This window comes from Rhinolophus ferrumequinum, chromosome 28 (genome assembly GCF_004115265.2).
Source record: "Rhinolophus ferrumequinum isolate MPI-CBG mRhiFer1 chromosome 28, mRhiFer1_v1.p, whole genome shotgun sequence".
Classification (NCBI taxonomy): Eukaryota; Metazoa; Chordata; class Mammalia; order Chiroptera; family Rhinolophidae; genus Rhinolophus; species Rhinolophus ferrumequinum.
The window spans coordinates 11,133,737-11,150,310 of record NC_046311.1 but is presented as its reverse complement, the minus strand read 5'-3'; the positions used below and the strand labels follow the sequence as shown (position 1 = coordinate 11,150,310).

At 47.8% G+C, this 16,574-nt stretch overlaps 1 protein-coding gene across 10 annotated transcripts in view; it reads left to right on the top strand.

The window, feature by feature from the left end:
* FAM169BP (Protein FAM169B) overlaps window positions 1-16,574 on the top strand; it is a 60,243-nt gene that overhangs the window by 27,394 nt on the left and 16,275 nt on the right. For all 10 annotated transcript variants that reach the window (XM_033100336.1, XM_033100343.1, XM_033100342.1 and 7 more), the window contains 2 exons: window positions 9,510-9,595; window positions 12,322-12,499. In XM_033100336.1, the coding sequence (XP_032956227.1) occupies window positions 9,510-9,595; window positions 12,322-12,499 (264 nt within the window). The remainder of the gene's footprint in view (window positions 1-9,509; window positions 9,596-12,321; window positions 12,500-16,574) is intronic.

The following is a 16,574-nucleotide window of genomic DNA, read 5'->3' as shown; positions in this document are numbered from 1 at the left end:
TCTGCTTATTTCCTGTGGCCTGTCCCCGGTAGATTGGGAGCTCTTTGAGGGGAGGAGTCCTGTCACGTAGACCTTCTGGGCTCTTCTGGAGGCTGTGTGGTGAATCCTCCTTAGCTAGTGGGCGGGGGAGGCAGGGAGGCTGACAAACAGAACGCAGGCCTTGGGAGAGGGAAGACTGAGGACGGCTTGTTTGCAGTTGTTAGCACATGTTCACGTCCCTGATTAGAAGGTCTCTCCCCCCGGTCTGCTTCCAGGACGTTGTGTGACCAAGCATAACAGTCCTCCTTCAAATTGCTGTTAATTTATTTACAGTTTGTGGTGATCGCATGTCATGTGCACCCTGAGAAAAACAAGCAGGGAATCGAAAAATGATGATTTTTTCCTGGAAAAGCATGCCCGTTCGAGGCCTGCAGTGACAGCAAGAGCCAAGGCAAACATGCAGATGGAACTGGAGCCGCCGTGGAGCCGCCTTTGGTGGCTGTCCTGGGCCGGGGGTGGGGATTGCGACACCGTGGGCCTGCGGCCAGGCCCTCTCTGGACGGCGTTTAGGGGGCAGGTGTAGGGTGGGTCAGCAGGGCTATGCTTCTGAGGTGCCCAGAGAACGTCTTCAGAACTGAGGCCCTTTCTGGGACGCTCCCCACCCATGAGCAGGTTGCTTAGATTTTGGGAAGGTTGAGGGGTGGAAAGCCAGAAGGTGGGAGTGGGGGTGCACTGTGAATTCTGACCCCCATAAAAAGGGACCCAGCTGGGGCAGCTCCTGTTTAGTAGGATGAGCCCGTCCACCTGCTGGTTTGCGTGTATCCTTAAAAACAAGCTAATAGGGTAGGAGTGAAGGAGACGCTTGCTGACCTGGGAAAGTGTGAGTTTCGGGATGTGGAGAAGTAACTGCAGTTTTTCTGGTGTTGACCTGTGATGACCCCCCCAGACTCACCAAGTTCCAGGGACCACCTGGTGAGCAGCCTCCCGGGACCCTGTGGGCACTGGCTCTTGACCTTTTGCGTCTGTGCTGGATGTTTGGAGAACACAAAAGTAAACGTCAGCCTGAGCGGGGTCCGGTCCTCCCACCTTCCACATCGGCAGAGGCCCACTTCAGTGGGTTCCACAGTTTGGGGGAAAGAGTTGTGGCCAGGAACTCAGTTTAAGTACCTGCTCCTCCTGGCAGCTAAAGTGCCCCTGTGGCCGTGCACACTTGGCGTCTGGTGGCCACAGGTTGAGCAAAAGGAGCTCCACGCTGGACACGGAGAGTTTTGTTTCCCTTGGGCCTGGGTGGACACAGATTGAAGAGCTGTTCCCAGCGACAGCACTGTGTTTTGGGAACACATTTGGCTATTGTTTGGGATTTCCTTCTTCATTCCCTGTTAATTTATGGCACTTACTGTGAGTTGGATTTCAACGTAGGGGAAAACAGCCTCCCACAAACAAAGACATGTCATACTGACCAAGGGACTAATGGTATTTGGAAAACTGGGGAGGGCCAAGGAAAATACTCTGAGTGCGGAGCATGGGGCCGTGGTCCGGGGGCGGGGTGCTTCTTGGGGCATCTGAGGTCTCGCCCTTGCAGCCTGGGCTGTCTGCACCTCTCTCTTCTGCCCCAGCGCTGACACACTTCCTGCGCTCGCCTTGGTCCAGCCTGCTGATTTTAAGATTCCCTTCCCAGAGAGACCAGCCCTGGTTTTTTGCGTCTCTTTCTGACCCCCACATCTTGCGGTCCAGCTGTACTCCTGGATCCAGGCACCCCATCTCACCCCTCTTTCTTGAGTTAAAAGCTAGACTCATGGATACCAAATTGCTGAGGGCAAGAAAGGCTTGAGAACCACAGAGAGGCTGCCGCAGAGATACTGCACACCAGATGTCTCCTTCTCCAGGGCAGAGAGGCGCCCAAGAGCACCAGGCATCTGGGGAAGTGCTCTCCTTTAAGGAAGACGTCTGCATGGAAGTGGTAGCCCGCGTAATGCGATGTGACAGTTGCTATGTCAACTCGTGTATTTTCCCCTCCCCTTAAATTATTGACCGGCTCAGTCAATGTTGCATAAAAGTCATGCAGTGCCTTGGAATGTGTTTATGTGCTGTCCTCTGCCAGGACTTTTCAGCATTTTTTCCCTACGTCTATTTTGCTTTTGCGAAGATGGCCTGTCACTTTGGTTTAGCTGTGCTGTTTTTTGGGGGAGCTACGTATTTCTTGGATTTGTAATGGGACAGTGGTGGCTTAGACTCCAGGGGAGCGATGGAGGGAGGGCTGGGGCGGGGCGGGGGGTGCGGGGCGGTGCAGGGAGATTTGAAGCCCCTTCCGTTGTGACTGAAGAAGTTTAAATCATGGTCCCATACATGAAGACCTTGTAGTTAGTGTGGGGAGGTGAGGTGCGTGTGTGTGAGAGTGTGTGTGTGTGTGTGAGTGTGAGTGTGTGTGTGTGCGTGAGTGTGTGTGTGTGCGTGAGTGTGTGTGTGCGTGTGAGTGAGTGTGAGTGTGTGTGTGCGTGAGTGTGTGTGCGTGTGCGTGTGTGTGCGCGTGCGTGTGTGTGTGCGCGTGTGCGTGAGTGTGAGTGTGTGTGTGCGTGAGTGTGAGTGTGTGTGCGTGAGTGTGTGTGTTTGTGAGTGTGAGTGTGAGTGTGTGAGTGTGTGTGTGCGTGAGTGTGAGTGCGTGTGTGTGAATGTGTGTGTGTGCGTGCGTGAGTGTGTGTGTGTGCGTGAGTGTGAGTGTGAGTGTGCGTGTGTGTGTGAACGCCTCCCTCCTTGGTTCCTACCATGGTGTGGGGCATGGACCTTCTGTCTCTCTGCTCAGCTCCAGGCTGTATGTCCAGCCGCCTGCTGGCCACCTGACCTTGCTGTGTCTCCAGTAGGCATTTCAAAACTCCCACCTGCTGCTTCTCCTCATTTGCTTCTGATAAAGGCACGTGCACCCTTAAGCTTGAGAATTGGAGGCCTCCCCTCTCTCTCCTGCTTTCAGACCCGTCTGACTCCCAGGTGGTCTTTCCTGTCCCCTGAGCGGGGCCCCGCTCACCAGTGTGATCGCTGCGGTCAGCCCTCCCTCCCCCCGCACCCCGTCTGGATCGCCACAGCCTCCACCCCCGAGTCCACTCTCCCCACTCAGTCCGTGTCATAGTTCTTCTCAAATGCCTCTTTTTAATACATATTTTTTTACTCCCCAAGGACGAATTCCTCTCACCTGGGCACCACCAGCTGTGGTCTTTGTAAAACACCACTCCTTTCTGATCACTTTCTATGTTGACTGGATGATTCCCGAGACTGGTTAGGAAGCCAGTACCTCAGCCTGGTCCCCAGAGCCCCCTGCACCGGAGGCCCGTCTGGCCCGGCACTATTTCTGGAACTCTGTCCCAACCCTCCCAGACAGCCTGCCATGCTCTGAATATTTGTGTCTCCCCAAATTCCTGTGTTGACAACCCCCCAAGGTGGTGGTATTAGGACGGGGGCCTTTGGGAGGTGACTAGGTCAGGAAGGCTGAGTCCTCATCAGTGGGAGGAGTGTCCTTGCAAAGGAGACCCAGGGGGCTCCCCTGCCCCTTCTGCCACGTGAGGTCACGGCGGGAGGGTGGCCGTCTGCCACCCGGAAGAGGGCTCTCACCAGACCCGCCCGTGCCGGCCCCTTGATTTGGACTTCCAGCCTCCAGAACTGCGAGAGATAATTTCCTGTTGTTTATAGGGCACCCAGTCTGTGCTGTTTTGTCACAGCAACCCACGTGGAGCAAGACCCAGCCTTCGAGTGGGTGCCCAGTCACTGCTCACATCCTGTCACGGAGCGTGTGGTCATGGTCTGGGGATCTGTCTTGACCTTGCTGGGCAGTATCTTCCATCCTGGATCCCTGGGGCCAAGGACAGTACCTGGCACTCATTAGCGTTTGCTGAGTAAATGGCAGGTGGCGCCCCCCTATCCTGAAGTGCAAAACGAGGGCCTAAGGTGTCCGCTGGGTCAGGTCTCCCTGCGCCGGCCCCGCCTTTCTCAGCACCACGTGTTGGCGAGTCCCCTCCTTGTCTCTCCCCACGTCCCTCCCTTTCCTGCTCTGCCAGCCTTCATGGGGGCCTGGCCCCGGGCCTCTTGTCTCTGTCCGTTGTTTGCCTGCAGCGTGGTGGCTAGAGCAGCAGCAGTGGGACCAGCGAGGCCCAGTTCACGCCCAAACCCAGTGCCGCCGTCCACAGGCTCGCGACCTGCCAGGTTTCTTCACCTCTCTGAGCCTCACCCGGGAAAACGAATCCGCGGTGGCACGCGTTACTGCACACTGCCCGTGGGCTTGCACCTGCGGGCGCCTGGACAGGGATTCGTGGTGAATGCTGTTGCTTTCAAATAGCGGTTGGGTCATGTCCCCTTCATCCCCTGAAGCTGGGTGCTGCTAGTGTCCTGCAGAGGATGGCGCTTGTGGCCTCCCCACTGGCTTCACCTCGTCCCCACACCTTCAGCTCTGGTCCTTGCCCGGCACGCCCTGTGCTCTCTCGTCTCTGAGGCGCTGTCACCTCCCCCGGCTGGAGTCCCCTGCTCCCCTAGAAGGGTCCGACTCATCCTCTGGGCCCTGCCGAGGGCAGCTGTCCCTGAAGACGCTGCCGGCCCCTCAGGAGGAATGCCCGGCTGCTTCCTCTCTCCTGTCCCATGGCGTAACACCCGGGCTGATGTTACTTAATGCGTTTCCTGTCCCAGACACTGTCTCCTCTGAGCTGTGAGTGTCTTAAGCCAGAGTCTGGACTGAATTCCCTGAGTGGATTTATTAGAATAGCTACTCGACATGTGGGTAGACTGAGCAACACTGTGCTACAGAATTGTGACCTGTGGAGGCTCGGCCTGCTCCTTGGTGCCATCGACTGTCCTCTGTGCTGGGGCAGGTGAGTGGGATGCAAGCCGCCACATGTGCCCTCGTCCTCCACTGATACGGTGCTAACCCGTCCAGTGCTCCTCCTGGCTGAGTCACACTGTGGCCTCAGAATCCTTCTTGGGGCTCCTTCTCAGCTCCCCGCTGTCACCGCCCACCCATCCGAGGGGACAGGGGACAACCAGCTTACCCTGACCCGTACTGTGGAAAAATCATGCTAACTTTTACAAGCATGATTGTTTTGTTTGTTTATTGATTAAACATGTGCAAAGAAAAAAGGATTTCGCTTCTTTGAGAAGTCTTAGGCAAGAAGAAAGGTTTAAAAATCTTGTTGGGAGGTTCTGGACGGGTTAAAGTAGGCGCCTTATCCGGCATGAAGTGTGTCCACAGCCTTGGGAAGAGAAAGAGGAACGCAAGGGTCGTTGCAGGCTCTTTGATAGGAAAAGGAATGGCCATGAGAAAATGTGGTGAGTAGAAGCCTGTATCCCCTTGAGGGCGCAGACAGAGGGCAGTGATCAAGCTGTGAAAAGACAGACATTCCCATGCAAAGTCCCGCGGAGAGTTGGGAGAGGGAGCTAGCTCCCAGGAAGAACTGGGAGTGTTATGACGCAGTGTCCATTGTTTCGTTGACAAAAGCCAACCAACAGCAAAGGGCTTTTCCTGCTTCTTTGACGTCCCAGAGTAACACCTGAAGCAGGTGCAGAAGTGTCTGGAAACCACTGAAAAGCTTCAGACACCTTAGGAAATGCAGTTTGGTGAGGTGAACTCTTTCACCTAACCCACATAATGACCAGGTGAGAGGATGTGGTGGTCTTCACATGCCAGGTCACTGGGAGTTAGCCTTAGGGACTGCACTGTCTTAGTCACAGAACTAGCAATTGGAGACGCCGAATTTGAACCCCGTGTGTCTCTGGAGTCGATTATTTCCCCACACCAGGTACATCTGGCTCTGTCTAAACGCTCTGTGTCGTCTTGCTCTCCCTTGGCACTGAAGCTCGTTAGAGACTGGTGAATAAATGAGGCTGATGTTTCGTTCAGCTGGTGTTTGTGCAGGGTGTACGGTCTGTGTCTAAGACCGATTTCTATACGTGTGGATGTCCAGTTGTCCCAGCACCATTTGTTGAGGAGACTGGTTTTGTTCCATTGTATGATCTTTGCTCCTTTGTCACAGATCAGTTCAGCACATTTATGTGTGTCTGTGTCTGGTCTGTCCATCCTGTTCCATTGATCGATTTGTCTATGTTTGACCAGTACCACATGGTCTGGATTATTGTAGCTTTATAGTAAGTCTTGTGGGGCAGCATTTGTTCTCCTTCAAAATTGTGTTGGCTATTCCGGATCTTTTGCCTCTCCGTATAAAATTTAGGATCAGTTTGTTGATACCCACAAAATAACATGTGGGGATTTTGATTGACATTGCATTGAATCTATATATCAAGTTGGGAAGAAAACTGACATCTTGACAATATTGAGTCTTCCTACCCACACACATGGAATGTATCTGTATTTAGTTAGTTCTCCTTTGATTTTGTTCATCAGAGTTTTTAAATTTTCCTCATATAATAGATCTTGTACATATTTTGTTAGATTTGTTCCTAAGTATTGCGTTTCTTGGGGTGCTAGTGTAAATGGCATTGGGTTTTTAATGTCAGCTTCCACTTGTTCACTGGTGGAATGTGAGAAAGCGATTGGTATTTGTATATTAGCCTTGTATCCCGCTACCTTGCTGTAATCGATGTCTGCAGTCCTCCCTTGTGTAGGCCTTGCTCAGCGACCCCCCCACACACTTGGGGTGCCCTGAGTGTGCCCTTGGACTTGTCGGGCTCTGTGCCTCTGCTCACAGGTGAGGATGCCTGCAGCACCCTCGCCTGTCGTATCTGCCTGTTGAAACCTTACCCAGTGACGCCTGAGCCCACGCTGGTGGAGCTCCCCAGGGATGCTTTTCCAGTACCCCTCAGCAGAATTGATTCCCCCTCCTGGGTCCTTGTGACACTTTGGCTCCCCGCTCGATTCCAGCACCGCTCATGCCCTCCCTCGTATTGGAGCAGCTTGTTTTAGTCTCTCTTCCTCTGCAGGCTGCCAGCTCTCAGGGGCCTGGATGGAGACTTACTCCTCAGCCTCTGGGGGCCCAGAACAGCGGCCTTCATGAATTCAGGAGTTGAATTCAGTTGATTGTGCTGAGGCTCGATGAAGCTAGGTCACTGGGAGTTAGCCTTAGGGACCGCACTGTCTTAACTTGTTTGGGAAACCTTGAAGTATCGTAGAATAAAATCCATTACTGACATCTTCTCTGTGGTCCACATGACCTGTCACTCAGAGGGAGAAGGAAATTAAATTAGTTCAGCAAGGCTGGCCTAACTACAACCTGGGCTCGTTGAGTGTTGTCACCACGGCACCACCGCCTTCTGCAGGTGTCCAGTCTCTGTTCAGGCTCCGGAGGGTGGGAAGCCCGAGGACACTGACCAGGATTGTATTTTCCGTTCAAAGCCATGGATGTTTGCTTTCCATTTTCTAACTCTCGGATCTCACCGGCTCCCGGGTCTCAGAAGTGATGCCCCGAGGCTGGTTCTGTCAGCCCGCAGGATCTGTCCTTTGTCCTTAAGGAGCAGAGCACAGCCTCTCCAAGGGCTCTGCCGCCATTCCTCCTTCCCGTTTCCTCTTCACTAGGTATCATGCTTTTCTGACCAAAAGCTGCCACCGTCCAGAAGGCTGATTCCATTCTTCAAGCGTTAGTTTGAGGACAGTTTATTTTCGGCCTGTTACATTGGACTGGATTTCACCTTCATTGTTATGTAGCAGCTTCAGATTAGTTTGAAAAAGGCAGTTCAACCTATTGGGTGACAATGTGGGTGACTAATTAAATGCTCTGCCCTGCACTGTGAAACTTGCGAGGCACCACACAAACACCAGGTCACAAGACATTTCCTGTTTGAAACTGTCTTAGTAAATTGAACATCTCTTATTGATTCACCTTGTGAAGCAAGAAAATAATCCTTATGGCTTTATAACCCTCCTGTACGTTCGAGTGGGTGCCATTTTGACCGTGAATTTAGTTGAATTAATAAGGCAGATGTCACGCGTTTAACTGGCCCTTCTCTCTCAGCCAGCGCTGTCAATTTGGGGACTGTTGTTGGAGATCATATAATTAATTCACTGATGAGGTGGAACTGACTGACCTAGTGGATTAGATGCTGTTTGTCGGCTTTTGGAGAGGAGGGACTGGCTCTGCAGAGTTAGAGTCTAATAACTGGCAAACGTCATTGTCACCTGGTCACAGAGTTTCCCACTAACGTTCCTCACAGAGCAGAGAGGAGTAGGGAAGAAAGGAGGGGTAGCTTAAATCTGATTGGCCCACAGAATTTGCTTTACAGTCATGAGCCTCCCATTAAATGTTCAAAGGACTCTTCTTTTCTGCTTCATGTTTTCACTTTCCTCCCAGTCTTTAGCTAAAAGGGTCTGACGGGAAGATGCATTTTTTTTTATTGTGTGGCTTCTGGACCCTTTGGGCTCAGACCCCTGGCTTGAAAAGCAGGTATAAAAGTGGCAACAAAAGGGGGTATAAAGAAGACACCAGGGCCGGCCCAGTGGCTCAGGCAGTTGGAGCTCCGTGCTCCTAACACTGAAGGTTGCCGGTTCGATCCCCACATGGGCCAGTGCCAGATGGCTCAGTTGGTTGGAGCGCGTCCTCTCAACCACAAGGTTGTCGGTTCGACTCCCACAAGGGATGGTGGGCTGCGCCCTCTGCAACTAGCCATGGCAACTGGACCTGGAGCTGAGCTGCGCCCTCCACAACTAAGACTGAAAGGACAACACTTTGACTTGGAAAATATCCTGGAAGTACACACTGTTCCCCAGTAAAGCCCTGTTCCCTTCCCCCTTAGCCCCCCAAAAAAAGACACCAGAAGAGAAATAAACTGGTCCATCCATTCAATGAAATAGTATACAGCAGCAAAAAGAATTTTGTGATACTAAGCCTTGAAAAGGTGGGAGGAACTGTGACTGCATATCGCTAAGGTGAAGCCGGCCTGAAAAGGCTGCGTACTGTGCGATTCCAACCACATGGCATTGTGGAAAGGGTACAATTATGGCGGCAGGAAACAGGCGCGTGCGGGCCAGCGGGTGGGGGAGGGAGCACTGTGGATTTTTAGGGCAGTGAAACTGTCCTGTATGATCCGATCGTGATGGATCCATGTCACCCATTTACTCAGACCCATAGGCTGTATAACACCGATAGTGACCCTGGTATAAACCATGGACTTGGGGTGATGATGATGTGTCTGCAGGTCGGTCTGTTGTTAGAAATCACAGTCTGGTGGGGGATGCTACCTGAGCTCCTTGGTTACCCTTCGGTAATGTTGGATGTGACTAAATTCGGGGAGTTCTGCGTGGCGGTGACTTTGAAAAGCAAAGTCATTCTTACCCACTGAATTTGTCACCATTGGCGCGTAGCTCTACTAGCCCAGGGTCCACAATGCGTCATCTATACAGACCTCTGTGCAGTTCCCTAGAGGTGAGAGGGGTCCCTCTTTGCCCTGGTCAGCCTTTCAGGAAACTTCAGCTCTAGAAATACCACCTGCGGTACCCACACGTCACCTCTCCTTGGCCCCGTGACAGTGGCTGTGTGCTGGTGGTACTGCCCCTCTGGTGGCCGGGTGGCTGTGTGCACATCACCATTTTCTCTTGGCTTTCTCTCCAGTCGTGGCTGTTTACATAAAGGAGTCCTGGTGGCCCCCCGAAGATGTACTGAGAACCTCTGATCCTGCACGAGGAGGTCTGATGAAGGTGAGATGATGGTATTTTAAGTGGACGTTGCAAAACAAGTCACCGTACTTTCATCATGTTAAGAATTTAAAGCCATCTGCCCCCGTGGATTCCTTCTCTAGGACTGCTGTCATGAAGTACCACTCACTGGGGGGCTTACACAACAGAAATGTCTGGTTTCACAGTCCTGGAGGCTGGAAGTTCAAGGTCAAGGGGTCAGCAGGGCTGCTTTCCTCTGATGGATGCGAGCAAGGATCCAGCAAATGGACCACACTGTGCCAGTCGGCGACAGAGTGATGCACCCAGCGGGGCTGATGTCCCCGCAGGTGTGGCAGTCCGTCCGGCCCCTTTTTGTAGGTGGGCCAGGTGGAGCTGAGTGGCTGGTGTTCTGATGCTAGGAAGAGTCTCATCTGCTCTTTAAATTTGTTTTTTCACAACAAGAGTGCTCACTTCCTTTGTGTGTCAATACTTCTAAATTTAGAGGAGGAAAACTCCCACATTTTCAGAAAACATGGCCTGTGTTGTGAATACTAAGAAACTGGGTGTTCTTCCCACTTAAAGAACTGTGTTGTAAAGCCCCGTCCTGCCCCGCATGTATGTGGGGTTAGTTCCCCGCTCCTTTTATAGAACTTTGGGCGTCGATTTTTCTTTTAATTACATTTTGTTCCATAGCCAGCTCTTCTTCACAAAATACCAAAAAAAAAAAAAAAAAAAAAAAAAAAAAGAAAAAAAAGAAAAAAAAAGCTTTCTTAATGCTCTTTCTGTTAACGTAATTAGTGGTCCTCATTGAGGGATTAGAACTGGATCTTAGTTTTGTTTTCAGAAACGTTTCTAAGTCAGAGTCACATGTCACATGTCCCCCCACCCCAGCCTGACTCCCCCATAATGAAATTGGACAGATTAAGTGCAGTTTCTTTTTCTCCTTTTCTCCTGCCAGTTTTTGATTGGAGATTTCCCTTCTGCCAGATGCAATCTGCTTTTGTCTTCTGGCTTTCCTCTGAACTTTTTGGTTTTATAAGTTGACAATTATAACCTCCCACATCACAGCAATCAGGTTTTGTGACTAGCTCGTTATTCTTAAAGCCTGAACTTGATTCGGCTGCCACTGTCTGAGATTCAAAATTGGGGTGGCTTCTCAGAGTGAGCTGGTGTGCTGTTCACAAATCTTTTCCTCATCTAAGATTTGGCTCCAGATGAAGGTGAAATATTTTACATTCTGGGCCAATTAATAAGTTTATTGGCACTGAACACTTTGTGCCATTTGCTAGGATGCTTCAACCTGCCTTATTTTTATTATCAGAACAGTTGAAAAACAGAAATGTTTCCGAGACCACTTAGGCAGTCTTTTCCCTTGAGCAGTGAAGGAAACTGAGGCTCAGAGAGGTTGAGTTGCTGAAGATGTCCCAGCAAACCTAGGCTGAGAAGAAATGATGATGATAAAAATGGAAAGGTCAAGTATTAAATATAAAACCAAGCCTTTCCCAAAGTCTCAGTTCCAGCGGATGAAGATTCAGGAGGGAACTGCTGGCTGGGCTCAGGCAGGGGTGCTGGCCTGGCACTCAGAAGCCTGGGACTGTCGTTTTAAGGCTGCCTGCCTCTGACAGCACCCTCCGCCAGCTGTCACAAGTCCTCTTCGCAGGGAGGCAGGAAAATCAATAAATGCAATCACTTACCCTCCTTGAGCTTTGATTTCCTCACCTAGAAAGCCGGACCTCCCCAGCAGCTGGTGAGAATCGAATGGTGGCACGTGGGTGGAAGTCACAGCCCAGAAATGGGGCTGCTGATCGCGTGGTGTGGCAGAGGATGGGGTGACCAACAGCCACACACCTCAGCTGTCACAGACCAGGGCTGTGGGAGTGAAATCCAACACAGCGGTACTGTCACTTTGTCAGTAGTGGATCGGTTTCATCTCAAGTGCCACAAGTTAGCAGTTGCTTGGAGCTGTCCAGGGGCCTGCAGTAAGGAGGGTTCTGAGACTGTCTCCAGGCTCAGCCACTGAAGAGTCCAGATGATTAGCTATGTCTGCCGGGGGCGTGGGGATGGGAGGCCTCCATTTGTGCCACCTATTTGCCGTCCAGGGACTATACAAATGCAGAGAAGTGTCACAGGCAGAAGCATGAAGCCATTTTGCCTTGTTCAGGATAGAGCTCTGCGTGGGCCTGACATTGACCACCACACATTTTCGTCATTTGTCCTGCCTTTGTTATGGGTGAGAGACGATTCCAATGTACAGCCTTAGAACGGGGAGGGCCTTGAGTTCCTGTCGTCTTCTGGGATTGGGACTCATGCGTGCTTAGAAGCTATCACAAGCCATGGAAAAATCAGTGGCTTTTGGTGTAGCAATTGATGACCCCAGTTTTTTACCCTCCTTTTGGGGGCCAGAATTCTGGGGCTGTTGTTAAAAGTGGCGGATTGGGTTCATTTCTGGACACATCCAGCAAATCTACCGAAATGACTTGCCTTGCCCCTGTGAAGGAACTTCCTGTGTCCTGATACTGATGTCTGCCGACTTCTAGTCCACGTCTGCGGCCCTGGGGACCCAGGAGGCTCCTCTGGCAGCGCCCCTCGCATCCTGGACGCTGCTTGGTGTGAAAGGTCATGGGTGTGAAAACCTCTGTGAGAAACTATGATTCACATTTGGAGCTCACACCTGGCTCCGACGTGTGGGGCGAGTCCAAGGGCAACATTTATCACATCTGATTTTCCTCTCTCATCTCACTCGGTTGTTCTTTTATTTTCCTTCAAAGGTTCAGTCGTTTGGGGAAAGGATTGTGCTTTTCATTCTAAATGTCGTTATTTTTGGAAGATTGGAGAGAAAATTGGATGACGATGACATGTTTTTTTTGCCTCACTCTGTGAAGGAGGAGGCTAAGATTCTGTGGAGAGATGGAGCAGCCGTTGGATTTTACACGACCAAAATGAAAGGTAAGAGCTGCAGGGCAAAGCAGGGCCACCACCGTTCCAGGCTTTGGCGGGGCTCTCTAGATGTCTGTCCTGCCTTAGCATGAGTGCTGCTTGGAGAGAATCTTCTGGCACAGGAAGTATCACTAATTCAGCTGTCGTGTAAATAAAGCCAAGGTATGCATTTCATTTTCACCACATTTTTCATTTTACTGGCAAACGGTGAAAAGCATGTCCCTTTGATTCCCAGGCAGTGCCATGTCGCCCATAAAATACTTGTCGCAGTTAATGGTGTAAAATGACTTTGCAAGCACAATGCTTTTAATTTCTTTCCTTTAATGTTACCAATTAGCTGTCAGGAAAAATGCCATCGCTAATAGCTGACATGTGGTGCAAAAGCACGGTGGATGCCAAGATTTATAGACATTACCTCAGAAGAGAAGGAGGTCGGCCATGATACCAAGTGGAGAGGAAAAGGCTGGGACTTAGTTTTCGGGGCTGTGACAAGAAGTGAGCGTGGAACCTGTACCATTTTGCTGAAGGGATTGGTCTTTGCTTTCATTAATAGTTTTTCTTTTTTTAAATTGATTTTTCAGTTATGATTGACATGCAGCATTATGTTAGTTTCAGGTGTACAACATAGTGATCAGACATTTATATACCTTATCTCTTTCATAGTTGCTTTAATTTTTAAAGGCTGTCAACATCTCTGACCCATGTGGTCCCAGCCCCATCATTTGGTTCTTATAAATTTCCACGTTTTCGCAAAAATAAAATTTCCCAGTACACCACCACGGATAGGCTGTTCTCTGAGGTACGTAGGCTGTAAGGTGTAGCGAGGCTGATGGTGATTTTGACCTCTGTTCACGTTGGGTAAATGTGCCACCTGTCCAGGATGGAGTAAATCTGCATTTCTCATTTTCTTTTTCTCAGTGTGAGCTGACCAGTTTCCCAGGCAAACAACTGCTTTCCTTAATTATTTGTCAAGGGCAGTCACGGAGGTGTTAGTGCCTGTGTTTTTCAGCTCCTTTGGTCAGGGCAGTCATTTGCCCTTTGATTTCAATGTACCATTTCACTTTTTCGAGTGGCTGTGTCTTTAGTTCTTTAGTTTCAGGGGGACCAGCGTGCCTGGAGCATACTTAGAATGGCGGGAGCCCTTCTGCACCTCCTCTTTGCTGCGGTGCTCCTTTGTTCGATATCGTCTGCCAAATGGCTGGTCTGAAATCTGGAACAAACTCACCTGTTCCTTAGACATTCCACCACTAGTCATAGAAACTTGCAACAGATCCCAGCTTACTGTGTGAGAACCGCAGCTGTGGGGCAGAAAGAGTCTGAGCTTGGTCTTGCCTGGCCCGGCCCTTGCTCCTGGTGGCCGGCTTTGTTCCGAGGGGGTGACGTACAGGTTGGTGTGGCCGCCTCGTTCCTCTCAGGGCAGGCCCGGGGCCTCGGAGGGGAACTGGCCGTGACAGGTTGAGCTGAGGCAGAGCAGTGAAGATGCCTTGTGTTCCTACCTCCTATTCAATTCCAACAAATTCTGTGGAAAGTTCTCTGAAGCAACTTCTAGGTCTGTTTTCATCTGTGAACTGATTATTTTTTTAATTGGCAGTGGACTCTTAGTTACTCAGCAATTCAGTGAGTTTCAAAAGTGTCAAACCTTTAGAAAATTAAAGAAAGAAAATATATTCTTCAGATTTACATCGCCAACTTAACAAATTTTCACTGCCTGTTTCAGGATTAGCTTATTTTTGGAGAGACAAAATAAAAAGATTTCCATGCCATATGTATTGCCACCAGCAATGTATGAGACTTCTGGTTGTTCAGCATCCCAATACTTGGTTTTGTTAGTCTTAATTTTAATTATAGCCATTCTGTGAGATGGGAAGTGGTATCTAATTTTGGTTTTAATTTGTATTTCCCTAATGACAAATGATATTGATCATGTTTTCCTCTGCTTTCTTTTTTTTTAAAATTTATTTTTCAATTATATATTTTTCAATTACATATTTTTCAGTTGGCATACAATATTGTATTAGTTTCAGATGTACTGTGTAGTGATAGATATTTGTATACTTTGCAAAGTGATCACTGCATAAGTGTAGTTCCTTCTGTTCATGTGCTTTCGTGATGGTCATATATCCTGTTTGATGAAGTGTCCATTCAAATATTTTTCCCATTTTTGTATTGGGTTGCTTGTTTTCTTATTGAGCGTTGAACGTTCTTTATATGTTACAGGTATCAGTTCTTTATCAGATATGTATTTTGAAAGCATTTTCATTTTGGTAGAATACTGTTTTTCAAAGAGCAGAAACTTTAAATGTTGGTCAAGTCTAATTTATCAATTTCCCGATTTTCATTTTGATTCAGTTCAAAATATTTTCTACTTTACCTTGTGACTTCTCTGGGTTCTTGAAAAATGAGTTTTAGGTTTCCAGGTATTTGTGGGCTCTTCTAGATGTTCTATTTTTTGTGGATTTCTAGTTTAATTTTGTTGTAGTAAGAGAATATAGTCTGTTACATCTCACTATTTTGAAAATTGGTGAGAGTTGTTTTATGGCCCAGTATATGGTTTATCTTGGTAGACATTCCATGTGGACTTGAAAAAGTGTATATATATCTCTTACAAGCATCTCTTACAAGCATTGGGTTTAGTGTTCTGGAAATATCAGTTAGGTTAAGGTAATTAATAGTGTCATCTATATCTTCTATATTCTTACCGATGTTTTTGGCTAGTTCTATTGATTTCTGAGAGAAGCAGGTTAGTCTTGATGATTGTGGATTCACTGTTTTTTTCTTTTAGTTGTCAGTTTTTATTTTACGTATTTTGTAGGTTTGTTATTAGTCACATCTAATTTATTGTTACTGTATTTACTTGGTGTATCGACCATTTTGTCATAATGGAGTGTTCCTGATTGTCTCCAGTAATATTTCTTGTTATGAAGTCTGCTTTGTGTGTCATGAATATAGCTACTTCAATTTATTATGCTGCTCACTGTTTTCATAGAATATATTCTTTCTGGCTTTTCAGTTTTAGTTTGTTTTTATGTTTATATTTAAAGCGTATATTTTGTTGACAGCATACGATTGGGTCTTGGATTTTAAATCTAGTTTAAAATCTGTCTTTTGATTGGAGTGTGAGTCTATTCTAATTCTATTTACATTTCATTATTGATAGCATTATACTTAGTTTTTCCCTGTTGCGATTTGTTTTGTTATCTTCTGTTGTTTGTTCCTTTGTTCCTCCTTTCTTGTCTTCTTTTGTTTTAGTCAGACATTTTTCAATATTCCATTTTAATTTTTCTGTTGGCTTTCTAGCTCTGTATTTTTGCCTTTTTTTTTTAATTACTCTAGGGATCACATATGCATCTTAAACCTATACCAGTTTACTAAGAGTTAATATTGCATTACTTAAGGTAGAATATAGAAACCTTTCAACAGTGTATTTTTATTTACCCCTCATTTTATTTATATAGTGCTATTGTTGTTATATATTAGATCTGTTTGTTAGAAACCTATCACTACTGATTTATAATTTTTAATTTAAGTAGTGATATCTTTTAAAGATAATGAAGAAAAGAAAAATATATAGTTTAAAAATATTCACTCACATATTTACCATGAACAGTTTTTTTGTGTTTGTCCCAGTTGCCATCCAGTGTCATTTACCTTCAGGTTAAAATACTTTCTGTAGCTTTTCTTGTAGTGCAGATGTGCTGGCAACAGATTCTCTCGGGTTTTTTGCTTACTAGAAATGCCTTTGTTTTATTTCACTTTGATGTTTGAGGGATACTTCAGCTGGCTATAGAATAACTTGTGATAACTTTTTTCCATCAGTGCTTTGAATATGTTGTTTCAGTATCTTCTGGCTTTCATAGTTTCTGGTGAGAAGTCATCAATTATTTTACTCCCCTCATTTATAATATGTCATTTTCTCTGAATACTTTTTAATACTTTCCCTTTAACGTTATCTTGTTTTGGAGGTTGACTGTGATGTGTCTAGGACTGATTTCATTTTTATGTTATTTATATTTTTTCATTGAAAAGTAGGCATTGCAGATATATTGTAGCAAGTCTGATTTTTTTTTAGCGTGTGTGTGTGTAT